Source organism: Colletotrichum higginsianum, chromosome 3 (genome assembly GCF_001672515.1).
Source record: "Colletotrichum higginsianum IMI 349063 chromosome 3, whole genome shotgun sequence".
NCBI lineage: Eukaryota > Fungi > Ascomycota > Sordariomycetes > Glomerellales > Glomerellaceae > Colletotrichum > Colletotrichum higginsianum.
In genome coordinates, this window is record NC_030956.1 from 372,238 (window position 1) to 396,811 (window position 24,574).

Consider the following 24,574-nt stretch of genomic DNA (forward strand, 5'->3'; position numbering starts at 1 on the left):
ACCTGATGTCGAGACTCATGTTGCGATACTAAACAATGACACTAGAATCCATCTCATCTTCTCACGTTTTGACAGGAGCTGCAAGCCGGATAGACCATCTCTCTCCCTTTCTATTGTTATGGATCGATTGACCTGTAAGCCGCAGCAGCCCTGTGCTGTCCAGCCAAGAGTGCTGAGCCGAGAGGCTGGCGCAGCGTGTGCAGCATCGGCCTCGCCTAGTAATAAGGAACCTCGTCAATACCCCGTGCCGTCGGACCGGGCGAGTGGAGAGACAATTATCAGCCAAGGTCAGGAGAGGCCCCCATGGGACGACGAGCGGTGCCTGATGTCGTTCCGTTTTCTCACCGACTCGTATCCGTACAGCGAGCTGCAATACCGATTCCCACCAATCCTCCGTCTATGTTCGCCTGTTCAAATAGACGACCGTTCCGCCCAGTTATCTTTCTCCTATCTCATCATCAGGGTCCTCATTGGTAACCTTATCGGAGCCCCCAGCCCGGCCACTTCATTATATGATCCGCTATTATCGCAACCCGTCTTCTACAAAGTCATTTCCTTCCTATCGACCTTCCAGCTATCGCCTCGCAGCCTGATTCATCATGGCGGAACCACACAACACTCCGTATCCGCCCGCAACGCCCCAGTCGCAAACCCCTCGCTCCTCTTCGCCAGACCAAATCCACTCCCCCATTGTCCTCCGGCCTAACCCGGACATCGCAGCTCCAGTCTCGGCTGCACCACCCGCAGCAACGACGTACACAAACGGCACGCATGCAAAGCCCAAGGTGCTCCATATCGGCGACCCGATCAAATACAATCCGGACACCTACGCCGCCTTCTCGGCGCGATGCGACATCATCCGCCCCACCACACCCGAGCGCCAGCGCCCCGCCTTCGCCGCCGCGCTCCGGGATGGCAAGTGGGGCGACTTCTCCGCCGTCTTCCGGCCGTTCTGGGGCACCGGCGGCGAGATGGGCAAGTGGGATGCCGAGCTAATCCCGCTGTTGCCCGCGAGCTGCCGGGTCTTTGCGAGCGCCGGCGCTGGGTTCGACTGGGCCGATACCCGGCTTCTCGGTGAACGGGGTGCGTGTTGTCTTCGTACCATCGGTCCTCGACCCTGTGACTTTAGCCATTGGGTCCAGGTTCCGAGGAAAACGGTTCTGAACATCTCTGGCTGACGAAGACCCAGGCGTAGTGTATTGCAACTCCGGCCTCGCCGCCGCCGAGGCGGTGGCAGACTTCGCCGTTGCCCTCGTCCTCTCCACCTTCCGCCACCTGCCGTGGTGCATGTCCGCCGCCGCCGACCCCGTCGCCTTCCAGGACTGCCACGCGCGCGCCACCGCCGCCTCGCACACCCTGCGCGGCCACGTCCTCGGCCTCATCGGCATGGGCAACATCGGCCAGCAGATCGCCCAGCGGCTCGGCGTCGGCTTCGGCATGCGCGTGCACTACTTCGACATCGTGCGCAAGGACGCCGCCGTCGAGACGCAGTCTGGCGCGACGTTCCACGAGACCCTCGAGTCGCTGCTCGGGGCCTCGGACTGCGTCGTGCTGTGCACGCCCGCGGGCGGCAGGGTCATCACGGCCGAGTCCCTGGCGTGGTTCAGGCCCGGGGCGCGGTTCGTCAACATCGCGAGGGGCAGTCTCGTGGACGAGGACGCGCTGGCCGACGCGCTGGAGTCCGGCCGGGTCGGGACCGTTGCGCTGGACGTGCACGACGACGAGCCGAGGCCCCATCCGCGTCTGCTGAAGCTGGCCGGCACCAAGGCCATGCTGACCTGCCACAACGCCGGCGGCACGGTCGAGACGCACAAGGGGTTTGAGGAGCTGAGCATGCGGAACATCATGGCTGCGCTGGGCGGGGGCAAGCCCATTACGCCGGTGAACTTGCACTACCTGAAGGAATGATATCTTTGGTGCTTTAACAATTGCGGGAGGATGTGTTTGCATCGGAGCTATACAGGACGGGATAGGGATAAAGCTTGTGTATGAGGAGTTCCAGGAATATAACAGTACCACGTTAAGTTTACCACCATAGTTGATGATGCCTTCTTGGTGTTTGTAGAGACCAGAGCTGCACGTCCTAAAATTCACCCGGGCCATCAAGACTGCCTAGAAGGGTTTGCAAATAGGGACGCCGTGTCGTACCAAAATGATTTCGGACGATCAGGCGAGTGACCATGCGAAGCAGGGCCATAAAGAATCAAACCCAGGCGTCAGGGTACAGAAAGACACCAATAGTTGGCAAAACAAAGAACGCTGATGGGAATTGGAGCTGATGCAGGTCATTTTCGACTACGCAGATTGTCGAGTGGTTCCAACAAGGGGCTACAATGTTGAGAGGATGATTTTCGACACAACTCATTGCTGATCAGTGGCTTACATGGTTTTGCGTTCTCTTCGATGTTGGGTAAGTGAGCACAAGAAGCCAGAATAAAGCCTGTAGGGATTCGGAGAAAATTGAAAAGATTGCTGTAGATGAAATAGTTCCAATGGCTGAAAATGTCTGCGAAGAGAATGATCAAACTAGACGAGTATGCAGTTAAATACACTAGGTGCTGGGCTTGGGCAATGAGACACTTCGGAACTTGGAGGTGCAACGACTGGAATAAAATGTTGCCATCATCGTAAACAACTTGAATCGATAGCCCATCTCAACATTCCTGGTTAGGCCCAGAGAACATCAAGGCACAAAACATCAACGACCAAAAAAACAAGACTTGAAATGGAAGCCGCTATGCAGTTAAGCTAGGTAGAGGTATACCGTAATCGACGCGTTTCTGCTCAGTTGAGTAAAGGTGTTTCCTCATCAGCTGGGGCTCTACCCTCTTCATTGGCCTCTCCGCTGCTGACGATATCAGACAGCCAGTGCTTGAGATGTTCACGAATTTGGGTATCCCGATAGATCCAAGCAATACAGACACCGGCGCCTGGGCCTAGGGGAACAGCAACAAGAACCGCCACCAAGGGGACCCTCCACCCAGTCTCGACGAAAATCCAGTACAGGACGGTCAACCCGATGAAGAAGGCGTCGATTTCGACAAACTTGATGGTCGAACGCGTCATCTCTTTTCTGTCGTCCCACTGGAAGAGGCTCCAGATGAGGTACACATGAGAAACGGCGGAGCAGAGGATGGGGACGATGTAGACGAGCAGAAGCGAGACCGTGTGAGACTCGAGATGGAAACTGCGGTGCTGGCGCCTCTGCAGCCGCAGAACGATCCATCGGACGCCTTGACGGACGAGGGACACCCAGATGGGGAACACGAGCCAGATGGCGATGGTGATGGGCGAGTTGTAGATGAGCATGAGAATGGACGGCAAGACGAAGCCCCACGCGACGCTGACAGGGATGGCGATGATCTCCGAGTCGACGACGAGATGGCGCGAGTCCTTGCCGAAGTCGGGGTCTTTCGACGCCGCGCTCTCGACGACGTCCTGGCCGGCGTTCTTGCGCGCGAGTAGGATGGAGCGCGAGCGGTGGAAGAAGGCCGGGATGATGACGAGCTGCCACACCACCGCGCCGCCCAGCAGGTTGAAGACCAGCCAGGGACCCGTCGGGTTGGCGATGAGGATGTTTGGCGCGTTGCAGACGCGCGCGGCCTCGACGGTGGTGACGGTCATGAGGCCGGCGATGAAGGACAGGACGGCGGCCATGCTCGCGAAGGACCGCACGGAGCCGAGCGCGTTCTGGAAGAAGCTGACGGCGAAGCAGGCGGGCGGGCCGAGGACGGGGACCTTGCTGATGGCCGGCAGGCGGGCGCGGGCGTCACATTGCGAGTAGAGGAGGGCGACGTTCACGTCCGAGTGGAGAAAGAGGGAGGCGAAGGTCGCGATGGCGAGGATGACGGGCACCACCAGGAGGGCGCGGTAGGAGAAGACGTGGATGGGCGCGGGCCAGCGCTTTGGGGGCGCCATCTTCGTCGAGGCTCTGGGCCGGATAGTTTTGTCTGGAGTTTGGCGAGTATGAACAGGCTTAATGCTGATGTAAAGCTATGAAGGTGATCCTGTGTTGTTCTGGTGGTCTTTTTTTTCTCACTTCATGCTCACGCTCTCATGCTTATGTCGTGTTGATGTCTAGTCCAGCAGCTGACGCTGGAGGAAACAGTGCGCACGTGCCGCCTGACGCGCTTCGGTCATAGTAGAGAAACGTAGGATCTATTTTATTTCCCCTCACTCCTATGCCAATTTCCGAGACATTGCAGTCACCTGCCTGCGCCCCCATCGCACTAACACGATCTCACTCGCAACGACGGGCTTCTCCAATGATGCAACGTCTCGAGAGATGTTGCTTATTGGGTCGAAAATTCATGCTCTTGAGTCGTGCTAATATAGGGGCCCTTTTAAGAACGCAAGGGAGACGGCATAGTGTCAAGGAACAAACAGTTTTCAAGTCGTGCATGCCCGTCTTTTTCGAGTGGTGTATTTGTTGACCAATGCTGTACGCTACATTGCCCAATTGTCAATTGCCAGTAACGAGTCTATGACTTAGACTTAGATCCGTTAATTGAAGTTATTAGACGCTGGTTATGTCTGCGAATTATTTTCCGATGAGAAAAAATGGTGTAAATTCCTGCAGCCTGCTCACGAAGCACTTCTCGCTGTTCTGCATCCGGCTGTGAAAATTCGTGGCTTAATAGGTATGTAGTCTTGTGATTATATGTACATGTGGGACAGGAGGAAAAGAGGTAGCCCAGTCCGGCCCATTAGTAGTAGATGGGAAGAAGCTGAACGACGGTACAACCAAGAAGTGGCCTCTGGCCCCACCTAAAGAAGCTCAACACCACGCCGCTCCCTGTTTTACACGCCATAAACCCGCCGGCCCCCGGCGGACCGGCTTCCTCTGGATATTCCAGGCCGTAGTCCGTGAGAAAGATTCCAGGAGTCCCGCCCGAGCACCTCAGCTCCACGGGGCGGCCAGACGGTACCGTTGCAGTGCCGCCGGGGGTGACGACCACGCCGGCAGAGGGGCGGTTGTCGTCGACGCCGAGGCGGGCAACGCCGACGGTGTCGCCGTCGGTGCGGAAGACCGATCCGTGGCCGGCGGGCACTAGGATCACGTCGGCCAAGCACTCGGTGCTGTGAAGCACGTAGCCGAGCTCTTGCCCCTGAACATATGGACCGAAGTCCGGCGGGACATCGGGGTAGGTCATGTTGGCCCAGAGGCGGAAGCCGTCGGGAGTGTTGTCGGTGCATCTGGCAGGGATCTTGGCCGCCGTTGCCGCGACGGCGAGGACAGTAGCCTTAATGAGGATTTTCATGATCATACTAAAGGTGTCGTGGAGTGGAAGAACAGCGAACTAAGGGTTTGATGGGAGGTACTCGTTTCTGGGTGGCTGTGATGTATTTTGGAACTTGGTTCGATGACTATAGTCAGGATCGTTCACTGGAAACTCGCTCCATCTTAAATACCCTGATCTTGATGTTCCTCAATGCATAACAACTCCATTGTGTGGCAATATCAAGTCACTGGAGCCTCTTAACAATATTACGCCGCACATCCACATGCACATGTACATCCGCCTCGCCCAGTAGCTCAGCTCCTGCAGACCCCTCGTACGATGTTGAACTTGCTGCTGTCCACCCCATTTGCAAACTAGGTATGGGTATCCCCAGACGCTGTCTCTATTGCTGGGATTCCCGACCTGGGCGACAGCCAAAGAGAACCAGGCGGGCCGCCGTGCACCTCGGATCCTTCGAGCCCGCCATCTTACATGCATGTTCAGAATGCTGCTTAATCCCGTATGGATCTTCAACCAATGCTACCCCAGCTAGTTGCCGCTGATTTTTCAAGCTTGGCAGTACTAGCGCTTAGGGGAATGTGAGTGCTGCTGGCGTTCCAGTTCGACTTGCGTACAAAAGTACTCAGACAGCTTGCAGCCGAAGAGTTTTTTGGGACCAGGCAGTCAATATCGAGCCTCCAAAAAGAATTGGGAGTAGACATCTTCTTCTCTTGTCAGAACTTGTACTCTTAACCATTCATCCGTTCTGTCTTTGTAATGCAGCACCACGCCTACAGGCTTGATCATGGCGGTCATTCGGATATCGTTTCCCTACATACATTATGCGCCGTAGCCTGCATGAAGCGGTCAGGATCCCCTCGTGTGTTCAATCAAGTGGGGTAAGATGCTTGGCTCTGCTCTACAGTAAGACTGAGCCGAATACACCGGAAGTCATCCAGCATGCTTCGGACTTTAGAAGACGTTCTGTTTCTGTAGACGGAAGCGGGGGTGGTTTATCAGACGACTGCAGCAATGATACCTGTCAAGATATTGCGGCAATTCGCTGCTATGATGGTTCACGGAGGAGCAGTGCAAAACAAAGTCGAAAGTTCCAAGTGAAAAACCGGAGAGAAAAAGACGAAATTTTACAAGTACCATTCCTCAAAGTCAGGGACGTTGTGCAAAATGCAAAGTTTTGAGCCAACGTTGGTCTCGACTATTGAAGAACCTCAAGACTCGGTATCAACGACCCGATAGACAAACTTTTCGCCATGGGCGCGTCCTTCCAGGAGTCTAGTCAGTCCAATGCCAACTCCGTTCAAGCCGCCGGGAATCAGAACATGCGGATGGGGCTTGAACCACTGTTCCTGAAGGCCAAGCGAAATGTACCGGGACATGATGTACCCAAAGTGCTTCGAGCCATTGTGAATGGAGCCAACGCCCATCCAGTAAGCGTCGACGCCATCAGCCACGCCCTCCAGAGGTGGCGCGACGTATGATTCTGGGAACACTACGCCTGGGTTCTTGGGCCCCTTGGCGCCTTGTTTGAGCAGAGTCATCGTAAGCCTCCCCTTTTCGGGATGGATGAGCGGTCCGATGATCTTGTCGCTTCCGTGATCAGCCACGGCATCGAACACATGCAGGAGCTCCTTTCCATTAAGAGCCTTCCTAATTCCATCCTGGACGGCCTCCAGTCCGTCTCGATAGTCGATAACAACGTCGCCCTTGCTGCGATCGAGGAGGGTTTCGACATGATGCTTGGACTGACCCGCCACGCAGATGATCGGATGAACCCCCCCTTTGCTGGCGAACTGCACGGCAAAGGCGCCGACCGCAGTCCCAGCGCCATAGACGACCAATGGCCCCGAGTCTGGATAGTCCTCGTCTGTCGGGGTCGTCCAGGGGTAAGGAAGTCGCAGATCGCCGTAAAGCCCAAGCGCCGCCGTCAAGCTCGCCAAAGGGATCGTGGCCGCCTCCTCGAACGATGTGCTCTCCGGCAACAAGAAGGTCGTGTACGCCCACGCGATGGCATACTCGGCGAAGGCCCCATGGGGTGTGAACATCTCATGGAAGGCGGCGACTCGGTCGTTGCGTCGAAACTCTACGACACCCTCTCCGACGGACTCGATGTAGCCGGCAACATCGTCGCCCGTATTGGAGGGCGGCAACCAAAAAGTGGACTTGATATCTTTTGGGTTGGAGCCCGCGACAACAACTCGGATGAGAACCTGGCCAGGGCCGGGGACAGGAATAGGGCTGTCGATGATTTCGACACGGGGTCCTTGTTGCGGAGGTGAGAACCAGATACAGTAGTTGGGGTTTAGTACGGTCATACCTTTGTGAACGATTGCTTCTTTCATTGTGTCTTGTGGTTTCTGTAGGCTCTGTGGGTCAAATGCTATTACTGTACTTTGGTGATGGAACTGGTGATGTTGTCGCCCGACCCTTTCGGAAGGCCAGGCTGCTCTTCCATTCATACCCAAAACCCAGTATAAATCAGATGAAATGATAATTGAGACTCTCCATGATGCCATCGTCTCCCACTGAATTGACTTCTACAAACTCCGCAGAGAAGTGGAATTCCGACGTTGTTAGTAAACTCCGACAGTCCGCTCAGTGGGCAACTACTGGCTGGAGGTACGGTGGAGTTTGCAACAGACATTCATTTCGGCGACTTTTTGATCGGGGACGGTGCAATTCACCCGGCGAGCTGCTACCGCTACGCAGGGTAGGGTGGTTTCAATGTTTGGGGTTGAGCAATGTGTAACAAAAAGAAAAGGGCAACCGCTACGATAGCCCAATCTACCTCGGAGCAACAACTCAAACGCTCACCCAAGTCTATTACGTGATTTGCCTCTCTCTCTCTCTCTCTCTCTTTATCTCTTTCAGTCGAGGCTTCCAAGTGTTGCAAGCTTCGTTATGGCAAGGTTGTCAGCACTGATGGCTGAACGTGGCATAACTGAGAGAGCGCGCTTGAGTCACAGCAAAAGCAGCAATACCTCTCTCTGTTCATAGGTTGCCTCGTTCACCAAATAGATCTGTAAGGTGAGAAAGGATGTGGGAGGCAGGCTTCCAAATTGCCTCGAGGCCTCGAAACCCAAGTTTACTTTACGAATTTTGTTTTTGGGGTGATATCTCACGCAGGCTGCTGGAAAATTGGTCACCCTCACCGGTAAGAGCCGTTACTCCATGTTGCAACATAGTTGATGTCGGGTCACATCGAAGCCATGGATCAACAAGCTCCGCCCCTCGTCTTCTCTCACTTCTCCATGACGCAAGCCGAGTCACCTAAACATACCCTCTCTACCAGTAGGGAAGTTTGAACCTTTTCCTCAGCAGTGGTCACACGGTCGCCCAAGACTCAAGACATCTTATCACCTACCATATTCGAGCAGAGCCAAGGCCGCCAAGACCGAGCGTTCACATCTCCCGATTTCCTCCTCCTTCACCACCGTCCAACAGTAAAAAGAACAGTCTCCCTTCCCTGAGCAGCCAGCCAAGATGTGGGGTTTTCGTCCGCGGGTTGTCCTATCAGACTCTCTAACACTATCAACATCCATCCCTTTCCCTCCTTGAACCACAACCCAATCCTCCGCGGGGGTGGACCTCTCACCGTAACCATGCATATCTATGCAACTATTCAGTCCTCCCAACCACACTGTAACCGTTCGCGGCATGGCTGATTGGCCGGTTACTAACCTGCCCACGCCAAGTCTAAAAGCTGTTGGTCGATGGCTCTGTCTGCTTTGCCTCGTGCAACATCGTCTCCCGGCTCGTCCAACCACGATCCGACTTGACCGGGGACTGAGACAGCAAAACATGGTTCTGTTTTTGTTTATCTCTGGGCGGTCGCTCGCTTCACGGCCGCCAAGAAGGACATGTTACCATCAACGCACGAGAAACTTCTTGACTCCCCGCTCATCGCGCACCCATCATCGATGACAGAGACTACTTGCAGCGCCGATACTATGCGCCCGCGCGGTGCGCATTGCAGAGCTACATAACGTCCAGCCAACCCTGCCGGCTCCCCTCTCTCGGGGATGATTGCCTCCCAAGCTCTGCCCAGCGGTTGCGATTCGGCGTCTAGGCTCACCTCAAGCTTCTGCCATTTTTGCACAAGCCCAAGCTAAGAACGACAACGCACACAAACGGGCAGAAAACGTGTCACAATGTCGACAGGTGCCAACCTCGAGGTCGTGGAGGCCGCGCGAGCGGACTACCCCGCCATCGAGAAGGGCGTCGACGCCGGGAGGAAGCCCGGGGCGTACACGGGCGACATGGCCGACGGACGGGACTCCCACGACACGCTCGGCGGCCCCAACGGCGAGGTGTACCCCACCGAGGAGGAGCTCCTCACGCTGCGTCGCACGCACGGCAAGGTGGACTGGCTGATTTACAGCATCGGCTTCGTCGAGATGTGCGAGCGTTTCGCGTACTACGGCACGACGGCGGTGTGTAAGTCAACAAACTGGGCTGAAGTCTGACCTCTGTATCTCAGCCGGCCATTGACTGACTCTCTCCATGTCTGCCATGGCACTTAGTCGTCAACTTCATCGCGTATCCCCTCCCACCGGGCTCGACGACCGGGGCGGGCGGCACGTATGAGCAAGCCGGCGCCCTGGGTCTAGGACAGCGAGCTTCGACCGCCCTGACTCTATTCAACAGCTTCTGGTCCTACGTTATGCCTCTGGTCGGTAGGTAGACCAATCTTCTCCCTCTCTCTCACGGAAACTCGATCAAACTCGTCTAACCATCTCAGGTGGTTACCTCGCCGACACGTACTGGGGCCGCTACCTCACGATCCAGTGGGCCATCGTCGTCGCCACCTTCGGCCACATCCTCATCATCGTCGCGGCCGTGCCCGCGGTCATCTCGAACCCGAGCGGCGCCCTCGCGGCCTTCATCATCGGCCTCGTCTTCTTCGGCACCGGCGTCGGCTGGTTCAAGGCCAACATCTCGCCCCTCATCGCCGAGCAGTACGAGCTCACCCAGCCGCGCGCGACGGTCCAGACGATCCCCGGGACTGGCGAGCGGGTCATCGTCGACCCCGTCATGACCATCTCGCGCGTCTACATGCGCTACTACTTCCTCATCAACGTCGGCGCCCTCGTCGGCCAGGTCTCCATGGTCTACGCCGAGAAGTACGTCGGCTTCTGGCTCTCGTACCTGCTGCCCACCATCATGTTCTTTTTCTGCCCCGTCGTCATGCTCGCCTGCCGCAAGCGCTACGCCAAGAGGCCGCCCACCGGCTCCGTCCTCGGCAAGTCCATCGCCCTCATCGGCTACGGTCTCAAGCAGGGCGGCGGCGTCGCCGAGATGCGCAAGGACGTCTTCTGGGAGCGTATCAAGCCCTCGCGCGTCGCCGCCAGGCCTGCGTGGATGACGTTCGACGACGCGTGGGTCGACGAGGTCCGCCGCGGCGTCATGGCCTGCACCGTGTTCCTCTGGTTCCCCGTCTTCTGGCTCGCCTACGGCCAGATGACCAACAACCTCATCAACCAGGCGGCCACGATGCGCCTCGACGGCATCCCCAACGACATCATCACGAACCTGAACCCCTTTGCGCTGCTCATCTTCATCCCCATCTGCGACAAGGTCATCTACCCGGCCGTCGAGCGCGCGGGGCTGCGCTTCACGCCCATCAAGAAGATCGCGCTCGGCTTCCTCTGCGCTACGCTGTCGATGGTGGTGGCCGCCGTCATCCAGCACTTCATCTACCAGCGGGCGCCGTGCGGCTACGGCGCCAGCGACACGGAATGCATCCGCGAGAACGGCCCGCCGGACATGACGGTCTGGATCCAGACGCCGTGCTACATTCTTATCGCACTGAGCGAGATCTTCGCCTCCATCACGGGGCTGGAGTACGCCTTCACCAAGGCGCCCAAGAACATGCGCGGCCTCGTCACGGGCGTCTTTTGGTTCGTCCACGCCTTCTCGAGCGCCATCGCCCAGGCCTTTGTCGGCCTGGCTGCCGACCCGTTGCTTGTGTGGCTGTACACCTGCATCGCCATCATTAGCTGCTTGGGGGGTGTCGGGTTCTGGCTCATGTTCCGCAAGCTCGACAAGGAAGAAGACGCGCTCAACGCGCTGCCGGAGAGTACCTACAAGGGACGGGTAGATGCTGAACCTGAGAGCAAGGCGGTCTAGCAAACTTTGAGTGCGTGAGGTGGAGACTGTGATGCGACGATGATGGTTGAGATCCGACCACGGTAACTATCAATCAGAGCGTGTAAGTGCGAGAAAGTGGAGAGGCAGAAATCGCGTTTTGCGCATTCATATGAGTGATCATCCCGATGTGACGTCTCCAAGAGACCGACGGGTGCTCTACAACACAGGTTTGAATCGATACGGTCTGGTGATATCTGTCAAAGTATCACAGCCATTGAAGGACCTTGGTCTCAGCAGGTACCTATTCGCTAGTACACATCAATGACACATGTGGGAATGCCATGTCGTCCTAGAAAAGATGAATGAAACCAAAGTCTTGCGCGGCCTATTCAGTTTTGAGTTTGCACTACTCCATGTAACTCCATCCTGGGCAGACTCCCCCGGAGCCGTTACCAAGCCTTCGACCCATCACCCAGAGATCAAACACCCCATATCCAATAACCCTGGTATATCCAATCTAACGCCTTGCTGCTACCCTGTGTCCGGGCTTCTCGGCTACTAACGCCGTACACACACGGTCTCTCAAATTCATGCATCGCGCTACTTGCGGACCAACCCGGCGCCAAGCACATTAGCTTTCGGGAGCTCCCCGCCTTTCGCTTCGGCCGCGACAATGACGGCGGCAGGCTCTTCTTTGGCTTTTCTTCGGATGAGACCCGTGCTCAGGACGTTAACCTTGCTCGCCGGCTCGTCGGACTCATTGGCCACCGTCTCCTCAGTGCGTTTGCGCTTGATCAAGCTTGCGAGGTTGTTCACGGCCCCTGCTGACGATTCATTCGACGAAGACACCAGAGTATCCCTCTTGCCGAGGACCTCCAGGCCCCACGAGTCTCCCATGCCAACCTCGCTGATCCAACGCCTGGTGCTCCTGGTTGCAATGTCCAACTTGGAAAAGTCCAAGCGCAGGAGAAGCTCGTTGACGCGCTTGTAGTCGTTCTCATCGACAATCTTGCGGCCTCTGCCCTCGGCCGGCCAGTAGTAGTAGGCAGTTGATATAGGCTTGTCCAACAAATAGTTGCGCTGCTGGGTCTTGATGCGCGGTTGGCGGGGTTTGATGACGCCCGTCAGCTTGGTCTTTTTCTTCTTCTTCTTCCGCTCCGGCTTCTCCGGCTTCGTCCTGGAAGGCGTGGCTGACTGTGCTTGGGGAAACAGTTTGCGAGGCGTCGACATGGGAGTGGCTGGCCGTGCGGCCTTGGGTTTGGTGGGTGTCACGGGGGGGTTCGACACATCGAATGAAGGGTTTGGCGTCGGCAAAGCCGTCGAAGCACTGTCCGGGCGCGCCTGTTCCTCCTGCGTATCAAAGACAACCCAGATGAAGCCGGTTAGGCGCCCGCTGGAGCACTCCTGTCTGTACGCCATCATCTCCCAGAATGTGTCCAAGCTCTTTACACTTTTCCACTGGCCCGTGGTCTTTAGCTGTTTCGACTTTCCCGTCTCCTCGTCCAATTCATCTCGGAATCGCGACTTGGGGTCGTCTGGAAAGCGGGGAATGAGGCATCGCGCAGGCACCCAGTCGTACTCGTTGGTGTAATGCGAAATCTTTTCGAGAGCATGGCCCATTACCCAGTTGGCGGCGCTTTTAGGGTTCTTCGGCAGAAAGGCTTTCGTTTCATAGCTATCGAGTCCGGGGATGACGAGGTATCCTTTGACGCTACCCCAGGGTGCACATTTCCCTACGGGGGGCTTCTCCAGGAGGGGATCGAGGACCCTGCACCACCATTTGACAAGACCTCTGTCGTCAAGAACGTGCTTGCCGGCGTACTCGACGCTGCCGGGGAAGAGGTACTGGTCCTGGGCGCGGGCGAAGAGGCTGACGACCGATTGTATGCCCTTCCGGCTGCGCTGCTCAACAAGGTATGAGACGAAGACACTGCTGATTTCCTTGATGGGCGACGGGGTGCCCTTGGGGAGATTGAGCAGTTTCAAATAGCCGGTTGAATCGGCCTTGGCGACGAAAAACGTGCTGGAGTAGGCCGTGGTGTAGACGAAGACCTCCAGAGCGAGTATGAGAACGGGCTTGGAGGCATCGCTGTTCGTGGCTGCCTGCTTGTCGGCTTCGGCGGTGCTCGAAGGGACATCGATCGAGATGGCAAGGAAGTGTCTTTCGCAGTACGTCTTGTCTTCGCGTTCCTCAGGGGGCGCCGAGTATAGAGCGTCGGTTTTGGTCGGCGGTGTTGAGAGGTGGTAGACACCGAACCGGTAACCTTTGGGCAGGGCAGCTGAGAGCTTGTCGAGGAGCAGAGCGCTGCTCTGGGCCGTCGTCTTAGCCCTGCTGGGAGTCGCCATGATGGTGATGGATGCAAGATTCCTGTAGGAAAATGTTCTCCTGGGGCAATTGTCATGTCATGGTCGTCGGAGTGTCGAAGGCAGCGGTAGCAGCAGCAGCAGCAGCAAAGGCTGATCCTGCCCCCCCTCTAGAGTCAAAAAGGAGACCGACGCGTCCAAGGTGACGGGCGTCGCTTCACATGCGTGTCGCAGTTTTAGTGGAGAAACGCGAGGTGGCTCTAATGTAAGAGACGCTAACTAGGTACCTTGGGATGACCCGGAAGCAACCAGCAGGACTAGTCCATATATAGACTAGCGCCGGTCCTCGCATGATCCTCCCTCCGCGCGCGCATCCACGTGACCTCGAGAAATTGTTCCTGTGCAGCCATCGCGAAAAAGTTCCCAGTAGGAATCAGGAGCTACTGTAGCTACGACGACAGTACGCCCCTCGCCGCCAACTCCCCCCCCACCTTTCTCGATCACACAACCGTCCCCCCGTTGCCAGGCCCTCAATGGCAGCTAACGGCTCCCGGTCAGCATTCGGCCTTACGAGGCATGCCGTTCGGCAATGTCAATCGGCGGCGAACCCCCGAGTAGCTTCCGCCTCCCCTATCCAGTACCTGTCCTCCCGAACCTTTGCGACGACCAGCCCCCGAACGGATGCCGAGAGCAAGATTGAAGAGATCTCGAGAAGAACCGAGGAGGCTGAACGGCCCGACGAGACGAGGCAGCGCCCGAGATGGTCCTACACACCCGAGGCCATGAAGGCGCCTTTCTCGCCTCACATCACCAAGAATCCGGCGCGCAGCGTCTGGTCCGTCAACACCGACCCCAAAAAGCTCGACGAGATGTACATCAAGTTCCTGGGCCGCGACGGAGACAAGATGCTGCCGGAAGAGGTCAAGTGGCTGGCCGTCACGCACAAGAGTTTCGACCAGGGCCGTCGCGGTTTCAACGATAAGCTGGCCTACTTGGGTAAGACACCCGCCCCCCTTTCCCGCGCCGTTGAAACCCGAATTGCGGTTTTACGGTTGCCGACTCCGAAGGAAAAGTTTACGTTTGAGAGCTGACGATGGGGTGCCCTTTTTTCCCAACGCTCTCCAGGCCGTCAAGCAGTTGTTCTCGAGTCTACACGAAGCATAGTGACGTCGTCTACGGCAAAGGATGGCGCCGTCGTCCCAGACGAACACGGCCGCAAGCCTTTTGATCACCCGGTTCTTGCGAGCATCGATAACCTTAACGTCGAGCTGCCGCAGACTGTCGTCACCAAGGAAAAGGTCGAGGAGCTGGCGATGGCCGCTGGCATCGACAAGGTTTTACGGTGGAAGCCGGCAAAGGTAAGCTTTTCCACCCACGTCTCACCGGTCCCTCCCTCCCTTCCTCACAAGGGGGACAAACAAACATTCGGCTGACGCGCGCCGTAGCCCGAAAACCTCGCAGGATCAGGCCAGCAGATTGTGCTCAACTCGGCCGTGTTTGCGATCGTGGGAGCCATTACGCTCCAGCACGGCGCCGCGGTGGCAGGCAGAGTTATTAGGGAGAGAATACTGAGGCCGCTCTCGCTCAGGCAATAACGCCGCCGATGAAGAGGAGGGAGAACAAGATAAAAAGAGAGACGTCTGTTGTATCATAGGTGTAAAACAATGACCGAAAAAGGACAAACATCCCAGCCGCCGCAACGCAAGCAAAGGGGCAGCCGAACCTTTTTCCCAATCCTGCCTTGTGACGCCGTGCTGCCACCGGGCCGCCGACAAAGCGGTAGCAGACGGCCCAAACGGATATAGAAGCCTATCCCGATGCGGAAGACGTGTTGCCTCATCCTACCTCGTCTGGCGGGCGCACCATGCCCGTGGTCAGGTGCATGACATGGGAGATGCTGCGGTCCGGCGGCTGCCAGGCCAGCCTGATGACCCATCCGTCCGTCGTCGAGCAGAGACTCTCGGCCAGTGGCTTTTGGACGCGGGTTGTCATCTCGACCGTGACGAGGTTGTTCACGATGGACTGCTCGACTCCCTTGCCAAAGATCAGGGCCTTGCGGATCATGCTATTGTTGGGGGTGCGCACGACGAGGCGCGAAGCCGGCGTCCAGTCGACGGCGTGCAGGCCAAAGTCACGCATGCCAGCGCGGCCGACCTCGCCCACCACGGCGTGCACGTAGCCCTCGCCCAGCGGACGGGCCATGTCTGACGTGGATCGCGTGCACAAGAAGAAGCTTTTGAGAAAGGCAAACGACTCATCCAGGGTGGCCATGCCAAAGCCGGGGTCCGGATTGACGTGCCAGATGCTCTTGGGCCAGTCGTTGGAGCCGTAGTGAACAACCCCCTCGCCCAAGGGGTCGTAGGCGAGCAGGTCGCTGGCAAGGATGGGCATTGTCAGGGTGCCGGAGGCGCCCTGGTACAGGACGAGGTCCCAGTCAGGGTTGATGTAGATCCGGTCCCAGGCCGGGTTTCGCTGATTCAGATAAGGATAGCCGTGGGTGTCGGGCTCTGATGACCTCATGGGCAGATGAATCCTGAAGAACGACAGCGCCTCGCGGCGTGACTCGGCGCACACGCGAAAGAGCGCCGGGCTCCTGTTCTCGCAGTACCAGTGGGCGTTGCAGGCGACGTTGCCCAGCTCATTGCCGGACACCTCGACGCCCGAGCCGTCCACGATGCCCCTGATGATGACAATGCGGGGGCGTTCGAGATGCATGCGCCATATCCTGGAGCGCAGCTCGTAGGGCAGGTCTGAGAAGCTTCGAGAGGTGCGGTTGCCATTGTCTTTACTACCGAAATCACTTTTGGCCAACGGCGGCGCGAGTGTTCTCGTCATCGCCGCCGCCGCCGTCGTCGTCGTCGTCGGGAGGCTTGCCGGGGCGGCGACCCAAGTGCGCACGTCAAAACCTTCACAACCCTCCAGGGATCTCCAGGGACTCGGGGCCCTTTTCCGCGTGGCAGAGCTAGCATGGGTGTTCGTTGTAAAGGAAGCCCCATGTGGGTGCTCGGCCTCAAACACGTCCCCGTCATAAGCATCTTCGCCTTGCATTCGGGAAGACTGGTGGGTTGACTGAAGGAACAAACCCATCGGCTGATGGGACTGCGAAGCGGGGCCTCCGGCCTCACCAACCCCGGATGTCGACTCCATCGGGGAGGTGTGGTGTCAGACAAGCGCTTAGGTTCTGACAAGTCTAGGGGACTGTGGCTCGGACGGTGCAACGGAAGTCGCCAGACGGACGAAGCCGTTTGGCAGAAACTCCTGGAGTCGAACGATGTGGTGATGTGCGTCTTCTGTGCGCGAACTACTCGGGAAGTAGAGAATGCAACCGATGGACGCGCGACGTCCGGCGCCGCAATGCGTCATGCAAGGCGGGCAATGTGTGCTCGAGCGCTGAGAGTAGGGTCCGCTATCGGGAAGGTTGCACATGCAGAAGACGAACGAAAAAGCAGAAGCAAGACAAACAGGACGGCGTGTCTGACAATCGGGCGACGTTCCATGGAATGCGTGACGCGTTTGGGCCTCAAGATACGAACACGCGGACACGATGAAGTGGTTCCTCCTTTCGAGTCGTGTCTCGCTCGATCAACGGGGATAATGGGAGTTGGGCCGTTGGAGGAGAGCGGATTCGAGCGCCACTCTGGACGACGACGACGGGGATGAGAAGTCGGAGAAGAGCATGATGACCTTGTTCTTCTAGAAGGATTAGGTACCTACCTACAGTAGGTCCTAGGGTGGTGTGTCTGCTTTGAGGGGAGAGGAGGGGGAGAGGAGGGAGAGGGAGAGGGCGTTACGTACCTGCGGTCCCGTGAAAGGCTGACTAAGATTCCGTATTCGGCTCCGTCAAATGATCCACACTGCCGCATTGGGAAATGGTTTGCGGCCAATGACACAGAACAGCCTAGGAGAGAGGCACCGGAGGTACCCGCACTTACACCGTGGTGTTCAGATACTGACTGTAGCGCTGCGACAACGTACCGCGCCCTCCCGCCTTCTACCTTGCTTATAGTACTGTGCATCATATGTGTTCTCGTAGGCTTCCCCTGTCATGGATCGTGTCAGTTGCCGTCAAATTGAACTCACAAACTCAACACAGACACAGACATGACCACATCGCCTCGCCACCGCGGAAGACGTTACTGGGACTGGCGTGCGGCATAGAAGAACCCTTGTCCTGGTGTCTTCCCTCGACTACCGCCCACGTACTGCTCATTGCTCAAACAAACAACCACACATCGTACAATGTGTGAGCAGCGTCCCAACCAGCGACGGGGCTACCGCATGAGTTGAATGGCGGACAGCACCATGAACCAATCACTGAGTCGCCCCTGCAACGTCGCTCGGCCGTCTGAAACCCGCACACACTTCAAGCTTTAAAAAAGTGACAGCGTGCTTGTTGGCCCTCTGGGGCTCCTCTGAAGGAACTTTGCCCAACCCTCTTTCTCTGGTGGTGCGCCCGCCCCAGGTCCACCCTGTGGCTGGCATCCATGGCCATGAAGGGCTTACTCTATTCGGCTCAATGAGTCTCATACACTGCTTGCTCGCATCGCGATGGCCTCCCTCATGCGGTTCCCACTGTCAGTAGTCCTCCTCTAGAAGCGGCCTTCTGCCAAACTCGCTTGACCAAGCCGAAACCCTATCACAACAGACTGGCCTATTCAATGGCTTTTCGTTTGACTTCAGTTGACACGCAAATAATCGCTTACTCATGTTTCAAGGAAACGCTCTTGGCTTGGAATATGTACTCTTCACCCTCGTCTTTGGTGATACTGTCGTGCCTGTAACCCAGAACTTGTCTTTCGGACGATGCAGCCTCCTCTATGCCGCCGGGTCCTGTCAGTTTCTGGCATCGGCTACGATAACTAGAAGGCTTGCCAAAGTCTGACGTCGTGAGGGTCCGGCTCTTTTTCCTCTTTCGACGAATGGGGTCCCCGGAAGATTCTGTCTGGGATCCTCGCAAGGGCTTTCCTTCTCCCCGGCCAGTCAAGTTTCAAGCCCAGTCCCTTCCGGGCGGACCAAGACTGGGCCCTGCGGCGATGGTCCAGTGGAGCGGGACCTCGTCCGCCGGATTTGGCATCTAAGTCACCGGCAAGGAGGCAGATCGTCCGCTCCATGTTTTAGGCTCGAGATCACCACTTGGGGCGGGATCCGTATAGATATCTCCTACCTCGGCACTCCGTGTTTCTGTTTGGATCTCTTCCGTTTCCTCATCCGTCTGGCCATCCAGAAAACCTGGTGTGCCCTAAAGAAATAGACAACACATTGCACACCCTTTTCCTTCTCCGTACACAACTGCTGGGCAGCCTTCTTCTTTTTTTCTTCTTTTCTATTTGGCTGCCTGTGAAAGATACCCAAGTCGATTCATCTTAATGACACAATAGGACTCTCTGGAGCCTTCCGATAACCTCTCTCCTACCTCGTAGCAACATCATGGATATGATGGACTACAGCATGACATCATCTCACCCTCAAGAAGACACGATGAAAGAGTCGAAGACACAATCACCGCCGCCTCCTCCTCCAACAAGGCAAGGCACGTTGGCAAACTTCTGTATAGGATTCTTGATGGTCTTTTCGATCTTCAGCATCGGCAGAGAAGTAAAAAATGAACTGTACCCAAAGCCTAACTTGACCAGTCGGTCGACGACTAGTCGGGATATGGGATCATGGGGCCAGGCTCTCGATTCCATCGTCACCCCCGATACCGTCGAAGCCATCGGCAACGACCCCAGGCTGAGGCGGACACTCATGTCTATGGTTGACTTTACTGTCGACTTTTCTGACCAACTCGTTGCCCGCTACGAATCACCGCAGCTGCAGGAGACGAGGGAGGCTCTACAAGAGTACAAGGAGAAGATTAAAAGGAGTCTTGGGAGCCTTGAGGAGACCGATAGCGAGGGCGATGGCGGATCTAAGATCAAGAGGCGACAATTCCCAACCTTTGGGGGGTTATTTGGCGCAGCAGCACCATCAGCAGCACCTAGTGGCGGCACTGGAAATGGTGGCGGTGGCGGTCTTCCTAATCCCCTGGGCCTTCCTCTTCCCGGTGCCCCTGCTACACCTAGCAATACACCCGGAGGCGGTGGCAACCCTCTCGGATTGCCCGGTCTCCCTGGCTTACCGACTCCAGGAAGCGGTGGCGGCGGCGGCGGCGGCGATGCCGGAAACCCTCTCGGAGGACTGCTCCCTGGAGCAGGCGGAGGAAACATGTCCCCCGGAATCCTCAGCGGGCTTCTCCAGCCCCTGACCGACGGCCTCAAGAACGTCGGGAACCAGCTGGTCGCCAACCTCAACGGGCCCGGCATGTTCCTGGGAATCGGCATCGGCGCGGGCGCGGCCCAGGGGCTGAACCTGTCGACGCAGGCCAAGACGATGGAGGTCGCGTCCAAGGTGGCCGCGGACAACAACATGGAGGCCACCGGCCTCAACCCGGCGATCCAGAACCTGGGCGTCGGCCTCACGTCGACGCTCCTAGGCGCCGTCGACTTCTCGACGCTGGGCGGCAACGTCACGAACCAGCTGCAACCCATAGCCCTCTCGCTCGCGACCGGGCTCGGGAACGGCACCGTCGCCGGCCTCAAGCTGAACCCCAACGCAGCGAGTCTCGAACCCGTCAACGACTCGAGCATCCCCAACGTCATCGGGACCTTCGGCTTCGGCCTCACCAAGACGGTGGTGTCCAATATCAACACTGACCAGCTCTTCAAGCAGGCCAACAACACCGATACCATCCGCCAGATCATGCGCATCCTCCCGGCCGCCGCCTCGGGCTTCGGCAAGGGTCTGGGCCAGGGCGCCACCGTCGGCCTCGGCCTGCAGCCGGACGCGGCGGTGCCCATGCAGCAGATGCCCGACGGGTCGATCGACTTTGGAGGCATCACGCAGACGTTCGCCAAGGGCCTGACGAGCAGCTTCCTGCAGAACGGCACGGCGGGCGAGCTGCTCAGCCGGGTGGGCGGCGCGGTCAAGTCGAACGCCGAGGCCGGCGGCGGCGGGATCCCCTCGACCATCAACTTCAACGGCCAGCAGATCGAGGTCGGCAAGGTCGCCCAGGGCTTCGCGCGCGGCTTCCTCCAGGGCGCCGGCGACTCGATCCAGAGCATGGGCGGCGTGCGGTCGCTGTTCGAGGGCAACGCCACGATGCCCACGGGCGCGATGCCCGACTCCAAGGTCCAATTCGACGACTCGCTCGGTGGCGCCGCCAGCGGTTTCGGCGTCGGCATCGGCGGACAAGGCGTCCTGGTCGCCTACGGGCTGGTCAAGAACCCGCGCGGGACCCCTCTGCCCGCCGCCGCAAACGCCCCGGCAGCACCGGCACCGGCCCCGGCCCCGGCCGGAGGTAGCCCCACCCAGCGCCGGGACGTGGATCTCGTCGCCCGGCAGGACCCTCCGCCCATCGTCTCCGTCAACACGACCGACGGCTTCAACCTCTCCGTCGTCATCAACGCGCAGACCATCTCGATGGCCGCCCAGACCGGCGTCAACGCACTCACCTGTCAGGGCATCGGCGGCCTGGGGCTCATCGGCTTCGGTCTGATCCGCAGCAAGACCATCGCCCTCGACATGGTCACCAGCAGCAGCAACACCACCAAGGTTATCAAGCAGGTGATCCCAACTGGCACGATCAGGATCGCCAACGAGGGCCATACCTACGCCATCGACGGCGGCGTGATTCGCGACGCCCTGGGCAACAACATACTCGGCGCTGCGGGTGGTATCGAGATCAACGGGTTCAAGTTGCCGGCGTGGATTGCGTTCCTCATCATCCATAGTAAGTCAAAAACCCAGGTAAATGCTGAGATATTACAACTGACACCTCCGTTCTTCAGTTCTCTTCGCTATTGTCGCATATGCCAACGTCCTCCCCCTGGCCCTCGGCCTCGAGCACCTGCGCAACCTCCTCCTGCGTATCAACGTGCCCCAGGTGCTGCCGAACGTCCATAAGTGGAACAACATCATGTGGCTCTTCGTCATGGGGCCCTCCGTCGTGACCGTTTTCATCTTTGGCGTGCTCGTCACCGCAAAGTCGGCACACTTCCGCACTGCTCACGGGGTAAGTCCGCTGCTTGCTCTCTGCCGCAACGACCGTCCCGTAAACTCACAATACCCCTCGCAGATCATCAGCCTTTTGACGACTCTCATCGGCTTAGGTGCATTCCTCCTCCACCTCGCCATCAAAGCCCGCGCCCCGCCCCAACTCCCCAATTCTTCCCGCTCGCCGGCGCCGGCGCCAATGCCGCTCCTGAGCCTGCCCAACATCCGCGTCATGGTGAACCAGCTGTTCCTCATTATGTCTTTTGCCTCGGTCATCACCGGCTTCTCAAGCCTGAGTTCCGTCGCATTGTGCTTTACACAGGTTGTCCCCTTTGACCTGGCGCTCGTCATCGGCTTCAGCCTGTTCACTGTCTTCGTTCTGGGATGGTCGATTTCAGGATTGGATATTGCTCTTTTGGTGCGTGACTTTTGGCTGAGAAGAAAGGGCACCAAAGGTGCGTCTTCTGGTGCGGCCGAAAGGGGTGGTGTCTTGCAGGGTAAGATCTCGCCGCCCAAGATAGTGGACGGCGAGAAGGGCAACTTTGCGTAGAGAAGTTGCTGTATAAGTCTTGTGTTGTTTATGATCTGGGTTTGGAGCTGTGCTCAACCCTGTTTTCACTTTCCTCTGTTCGCATACTGGTGTCAACGGAATTGGTATTGTTGACGGTCATTGCATAAGGAGACGGTATGGAGTTTGGTACAAGTAGGATGAAAGACTGGCACAAAAGACAGTCGGATACTATCGCGGTGGATATACTCCTGGTGTTGTCTAGTGCTGCAGGAACCAGGGCGGCCTTGACTCTCATTATACCCCAGCCCGCTCACTTTGCGGCTATGAATTTGCATACTTTATGTGGCCAATCTTTTCTTTATGTTTTTTGCTGTGACTGAGAAACCGGGGTATTGTTATATGCCAAGATTACTATTTCCAAATTGAGATCTTGCTTCTGTATCTACCTTTTCATGCTTCTTGATATGAAGAATCGGCATTACCCCATGCAACAGACTTCGGGAACAACTCTAATACCATGACGCCCGACACACCTCAAAACTCGATCACATTCTCAGGATGTCCAGTGGTGACCTTGTTCACGGTACAGCTCGCATCCTCCCAGAGCCCACCATCAGTCATCATCCCACAGATGCCAGCTGCTACTGGGCCTCACGTCCAGCACGCACCGCCTCTTCTTCCGCGGCCCGACGACCTCCCTTCCGTTGCTCAGGAAGAACTCCTCCGTCTCGCCGCCGGGGATCTGCCTCACCATGCCCAGCCCCGCGAGGTCCGTCTTGGTGCACTTCATCCGCAGGTGCCGGAAGTACTTGCGGTAGAACATGCGCTGCATGACGAGCTTCTGCGCCACGTCGCGGGGCAAGTACTCGGCGAGCTGGGCGCGCAGGGCCTCGAGGGCCGCGCGTTGGTTCGTCGCGTCGGGCGGCTCGTAGTCGTTGCTGAGCAGGAGACGGGGCACGTCCTGGTAGAAGGCGTTCTTGGCCGGGATGCCGCTCGTCAAGTAGCCCTCGTGGATCATCCACACGGGGAAGCGGGCTGCCGCGCGGTCGTCCACCAGCTGGATCGCCTCAGTGTAGGACTCGAGGTTCGCCAGGCTCTTGGACAGAGGGGCGCAGCCCGGCACAGGGGTCAGGTCCCAGGTCTCGGGCCCGCCGCGGTCGCGGGTTCCGAAGTGGCGGATGCCGACGCCCAGCGGGTCGAAGGCGAGGCAGTCGCTCAGAAAGATGTCGAGCGGGATCTCGCTGCTCCAGGGGAAGGTGAAGATGACGGTATCGAAGGACGGGTTGATGAGCACCGGCCAGGCGATCTTGTTGGTCGGGTGCATCGGCAGCTGCACGCGGTAGAAAGCGCGCGTCTCGGCCCGGCATTCGCGGTTCACCCACATGAGGGCCGGCAGCGTGTTGTCGGCGCTCCACGCGATGTTGGACGCGAGGTTGCCCAGCGCGTTGGGCGCGAAATGGATCTTCTTCAGGTCGTTCATGCATCGTATCTCGACGATGCGAGGCCGCTCCAGGTAGAAGCGGAGGATCTTGGACCGGAGCTCCGGCGGCAGGCGGGAGAAGGGGTGGAATGAGGTGAGGGGGGCCCCGGAGATGTTTCCGACGCCGCTGCCGTTATTATCGCTGCTGCTGCTATTGTTGCTGCTGGCGGTGCTATCGATCGGGGCCGTGGGCGCTTCTGAGGAAGTAACAGTCTGTGACAAGTCCAAGGGGACGGGTGGAGGGTGGGTGATAGTCCAAGGTCCGTACGGGACGCCGGACCGGAACTGGAAGCGATCCTCGGGCTTCACCGGTGTTGGCGGCCGGTGGAGGTCGATGTGGCGGCGCTGGCCGCAGGTGGGACACGGCGCGGACGACGTTGATGGAAAGCTGCCAATGGAGGCGCCGACGCCGACACTGAGAGAGGTCGATGACGACGATGACGAAGACGACGAGGGAACGGTTGTGGTCTGGGCCGTCGTTGTTGATGTCGCCGGCGAATGTGAGGCCGAGGTGGCAGCGGACATGGCCGCCGTCGAGGGGCCGGATTGTCCTGCGAGAAGAGTTTCCGGCTCACCTGACTGCGCACGCGTTTCCGAGTGCTGCCGGAGTGGGCGACTACGCCGTCTAGCCACCGCCGCCGCCGCCGCCGTCGTCGTCGTTGTTGCAGTCGTGGTCTGGGTGCCCCTCTCAACGCTGCCTGCAGCCAAGTCTTGTCCTCCTCCTCCTGCTCCCCCGGCTGCTGGCACTGCTGCTGCTGCTGCCAGCAGGGCGTCCTTGCGTGTGCGGATGCGAACCGAAAGACCTCTTAGCCACGTCCCTTTCCACTTCTTCTTGAGCTGTTGCTGGTGGTCTTGGTCCCTGGGCGGGGGATGGGAGGCGGCTTGGTTGATGTTCGGGACGGACGCCATGGCGGGCTG

General features: G+C 58.0%; 10 protein-coding genes across 10 annotated transcripts; 4 read left to right on the plus strand and 6 right to left on the minus strand.

Annotated features, from left to right (window-relative positions):
* Positions 1 to 599: 599 nt before the first annotated feature.
* On the plus strand, positions 600 to 1,908 carry CH63R_03659 (D-isomer specific 2-hydroxyacid dehydrogenase; the record flags this gene model as incomplete). Its single annotated transcript, XM_018298634.1, has 2 exons — positions 600 to 1,083; positions 1,190 to 1,908. 2 exons carry the CDS (start codon positions 600 to 602, stop codon positions 1,906 to 1,908), a joined length of 1,203 nt encoding a protein of 400 aa, XP_018159880.1.
* An 876-nt stretch (positions 1,909 to 2,784) lies between these two features.
* CH63R_03660 (Corticosteroid-binding protein) lies at positions 2,785 to 3,918 on the minus strand (the record flags this gene model as incomplete). Its single annotated transcript, XM_018298635.1, has 1 exon — positions 2,785 to 3,918. One exon carries the CDS (start codon positions 3,916 to 3,918, stop codon positions 2,785 to 2,787), a length of 1,134 nt encoding a protein of 377 aa, XP_018159881.1.
* Positions 3,919 to 4,706: 788 nt separating this feature from the next.
* CH63R_03661 (uncharacterized protein) lies at positions 4,707 to 5,267 on the minus strand (the record flags this gene model as incomplete). Its single annotated transcript, XM_018298636.1, has 1 exon — positions 4,707 to 5,267. The coding sequence occupies one exon, from the start codon at positions 5,265 to 5,267 to the stop codon at positions 4,707 to 4,709; it is 561 nt and encodes a 186-aa protein (XP_018159882.1).
* Positions 5,268 to 6,451: 1,184 nt separating this feature from the next.
* Positions 6,452 to 7,582, minus strand: CH63R_03662 (Alcohol dehydrogenase; the record flags this gene model as incomplete). Its single annotated transcript, XM_018298637.1, has 1 exon — positions 6,452 to 7,582. The coding sequence occupies one exon, from the start codon at positions 7,580 to 7,582 to the stop codon at positions 6,452 to 6,454; it is 1,131 nt and encodes a 376-aa protein (XP_018159883.1).
* A 1,809-nt stretch (positions 7,583 to 9,391) lies between these two features.
* CH63R_03663 (POT family protein) lies at positions 9,392 to 11,369 on the plus strand (the record flags this gene model as incomplete). Its single annotated transcript, XM_018298638.1, has 3 exons — positions 9,392 to 9,677; positions 9,764 to 9,916; positions 9,982 to 11,369. The coding sequence occupies 3 exons, from the start codon at positions 9,392 to 9,394 to the stop codon at positions 11,367 to 11,369; spliced, it is 1,827 nt and encodes a 608-aa protein (XP_018159884.1).
* A 561-nt stretch (positions 11,370 to 11,930) lies between these two features.
* CH63R_03664 (H3 K56 histone acetylation protein KAT11) lies at positions 11,931 to 13,676 on the minus strand (the record flags this gene model as incomplete). The annotated part of the gene is made up of 1 exon (XM_018298639.1): positions 11,931 to 13,676. One exon carries the CDS (start codon positions 13,674 to 13,676, stop codon positions 11,931 to 11,933), a length of 1,746 nt encoding a protein of 581 aa, XP_018159885.1.
* A 491-nt stretch (positions 13,677 to 14,167) lies between these two features.
* On the plus strand, positions 14,168 to 15,229 carry CH63R_03665 (RNase III domain-containing protein; the record flags this gene model as incomplete). The annotated part of the gene is made up of 3 exons (XM_018298640.1): positions 14,168 to 14,630; positions 14,760 to 14,992; positions 15,080 to 15,229. 3 exons carry the CDS (start codon positions 14,168 to 14,170, stop codon positions 15,227 to 15,229), a joined length of 846 nt encoding a protein of 281 aa, XP_018159886.1.
* A 241-nt stretch (positions 15,230 to 15,470) lies between these two features.
* CH63R_03666 (Pectinesterase) lies at positions 15,471 to 16,469 on the minus strand (the record flags this gene model as incomplete). Its single annotated transcript, XM_018298641.1, has 1 exon — positions 15,471 to 16,469. One exon carries the CDS (start codon positions 16,467 to 16,469, stop codon positions 15,471 to 15,473), a length of 999 nt encoding a protein of 332 aa, XP_018159887.1.
* A 4,317-nt stretch (positions 16,470 to 20,786) lies between these two features.
* On the plus strand, positions 20,787 to 22,215 carry CH63R_03667 (uncharacterized protein; the record flags this gene model as incomplete). Its single annotated transcript, XM_018298642.1, has 3 exons — positions 20,787 to 21,402; positions 21,461 to 21,684; positions 21,748 to 22,215. 3 exons carry the CDS (start codon positions 20,787 to 20,789, stop codon positions 22,213 to 22,215), a joined length of 1,308 nt encoding a protein of 435 aa, XP_018159888.1.
* Positions 22,216 to 22,789: 574 nt separating this feature from the next.
* On the minus strand, positions 22,790 to 24,565 carry CH63R_03668 (Pectinesterase; the record flags this gene model as incomplete). The annotated part of the gene is made up of 1 exon (XM_018298643.1): positions 22,790 to 24,565. One exon carries the CDS (start codon positions 24,563 to 24,565, stop codon positions 22,790 to 22,792), a length of 1,776 nt encoding a protein of 591 aa, XP_018159889.1.
* Between the last annotated feature and the right edge of the window lie 9 nt (positions 24,566 to 24,574).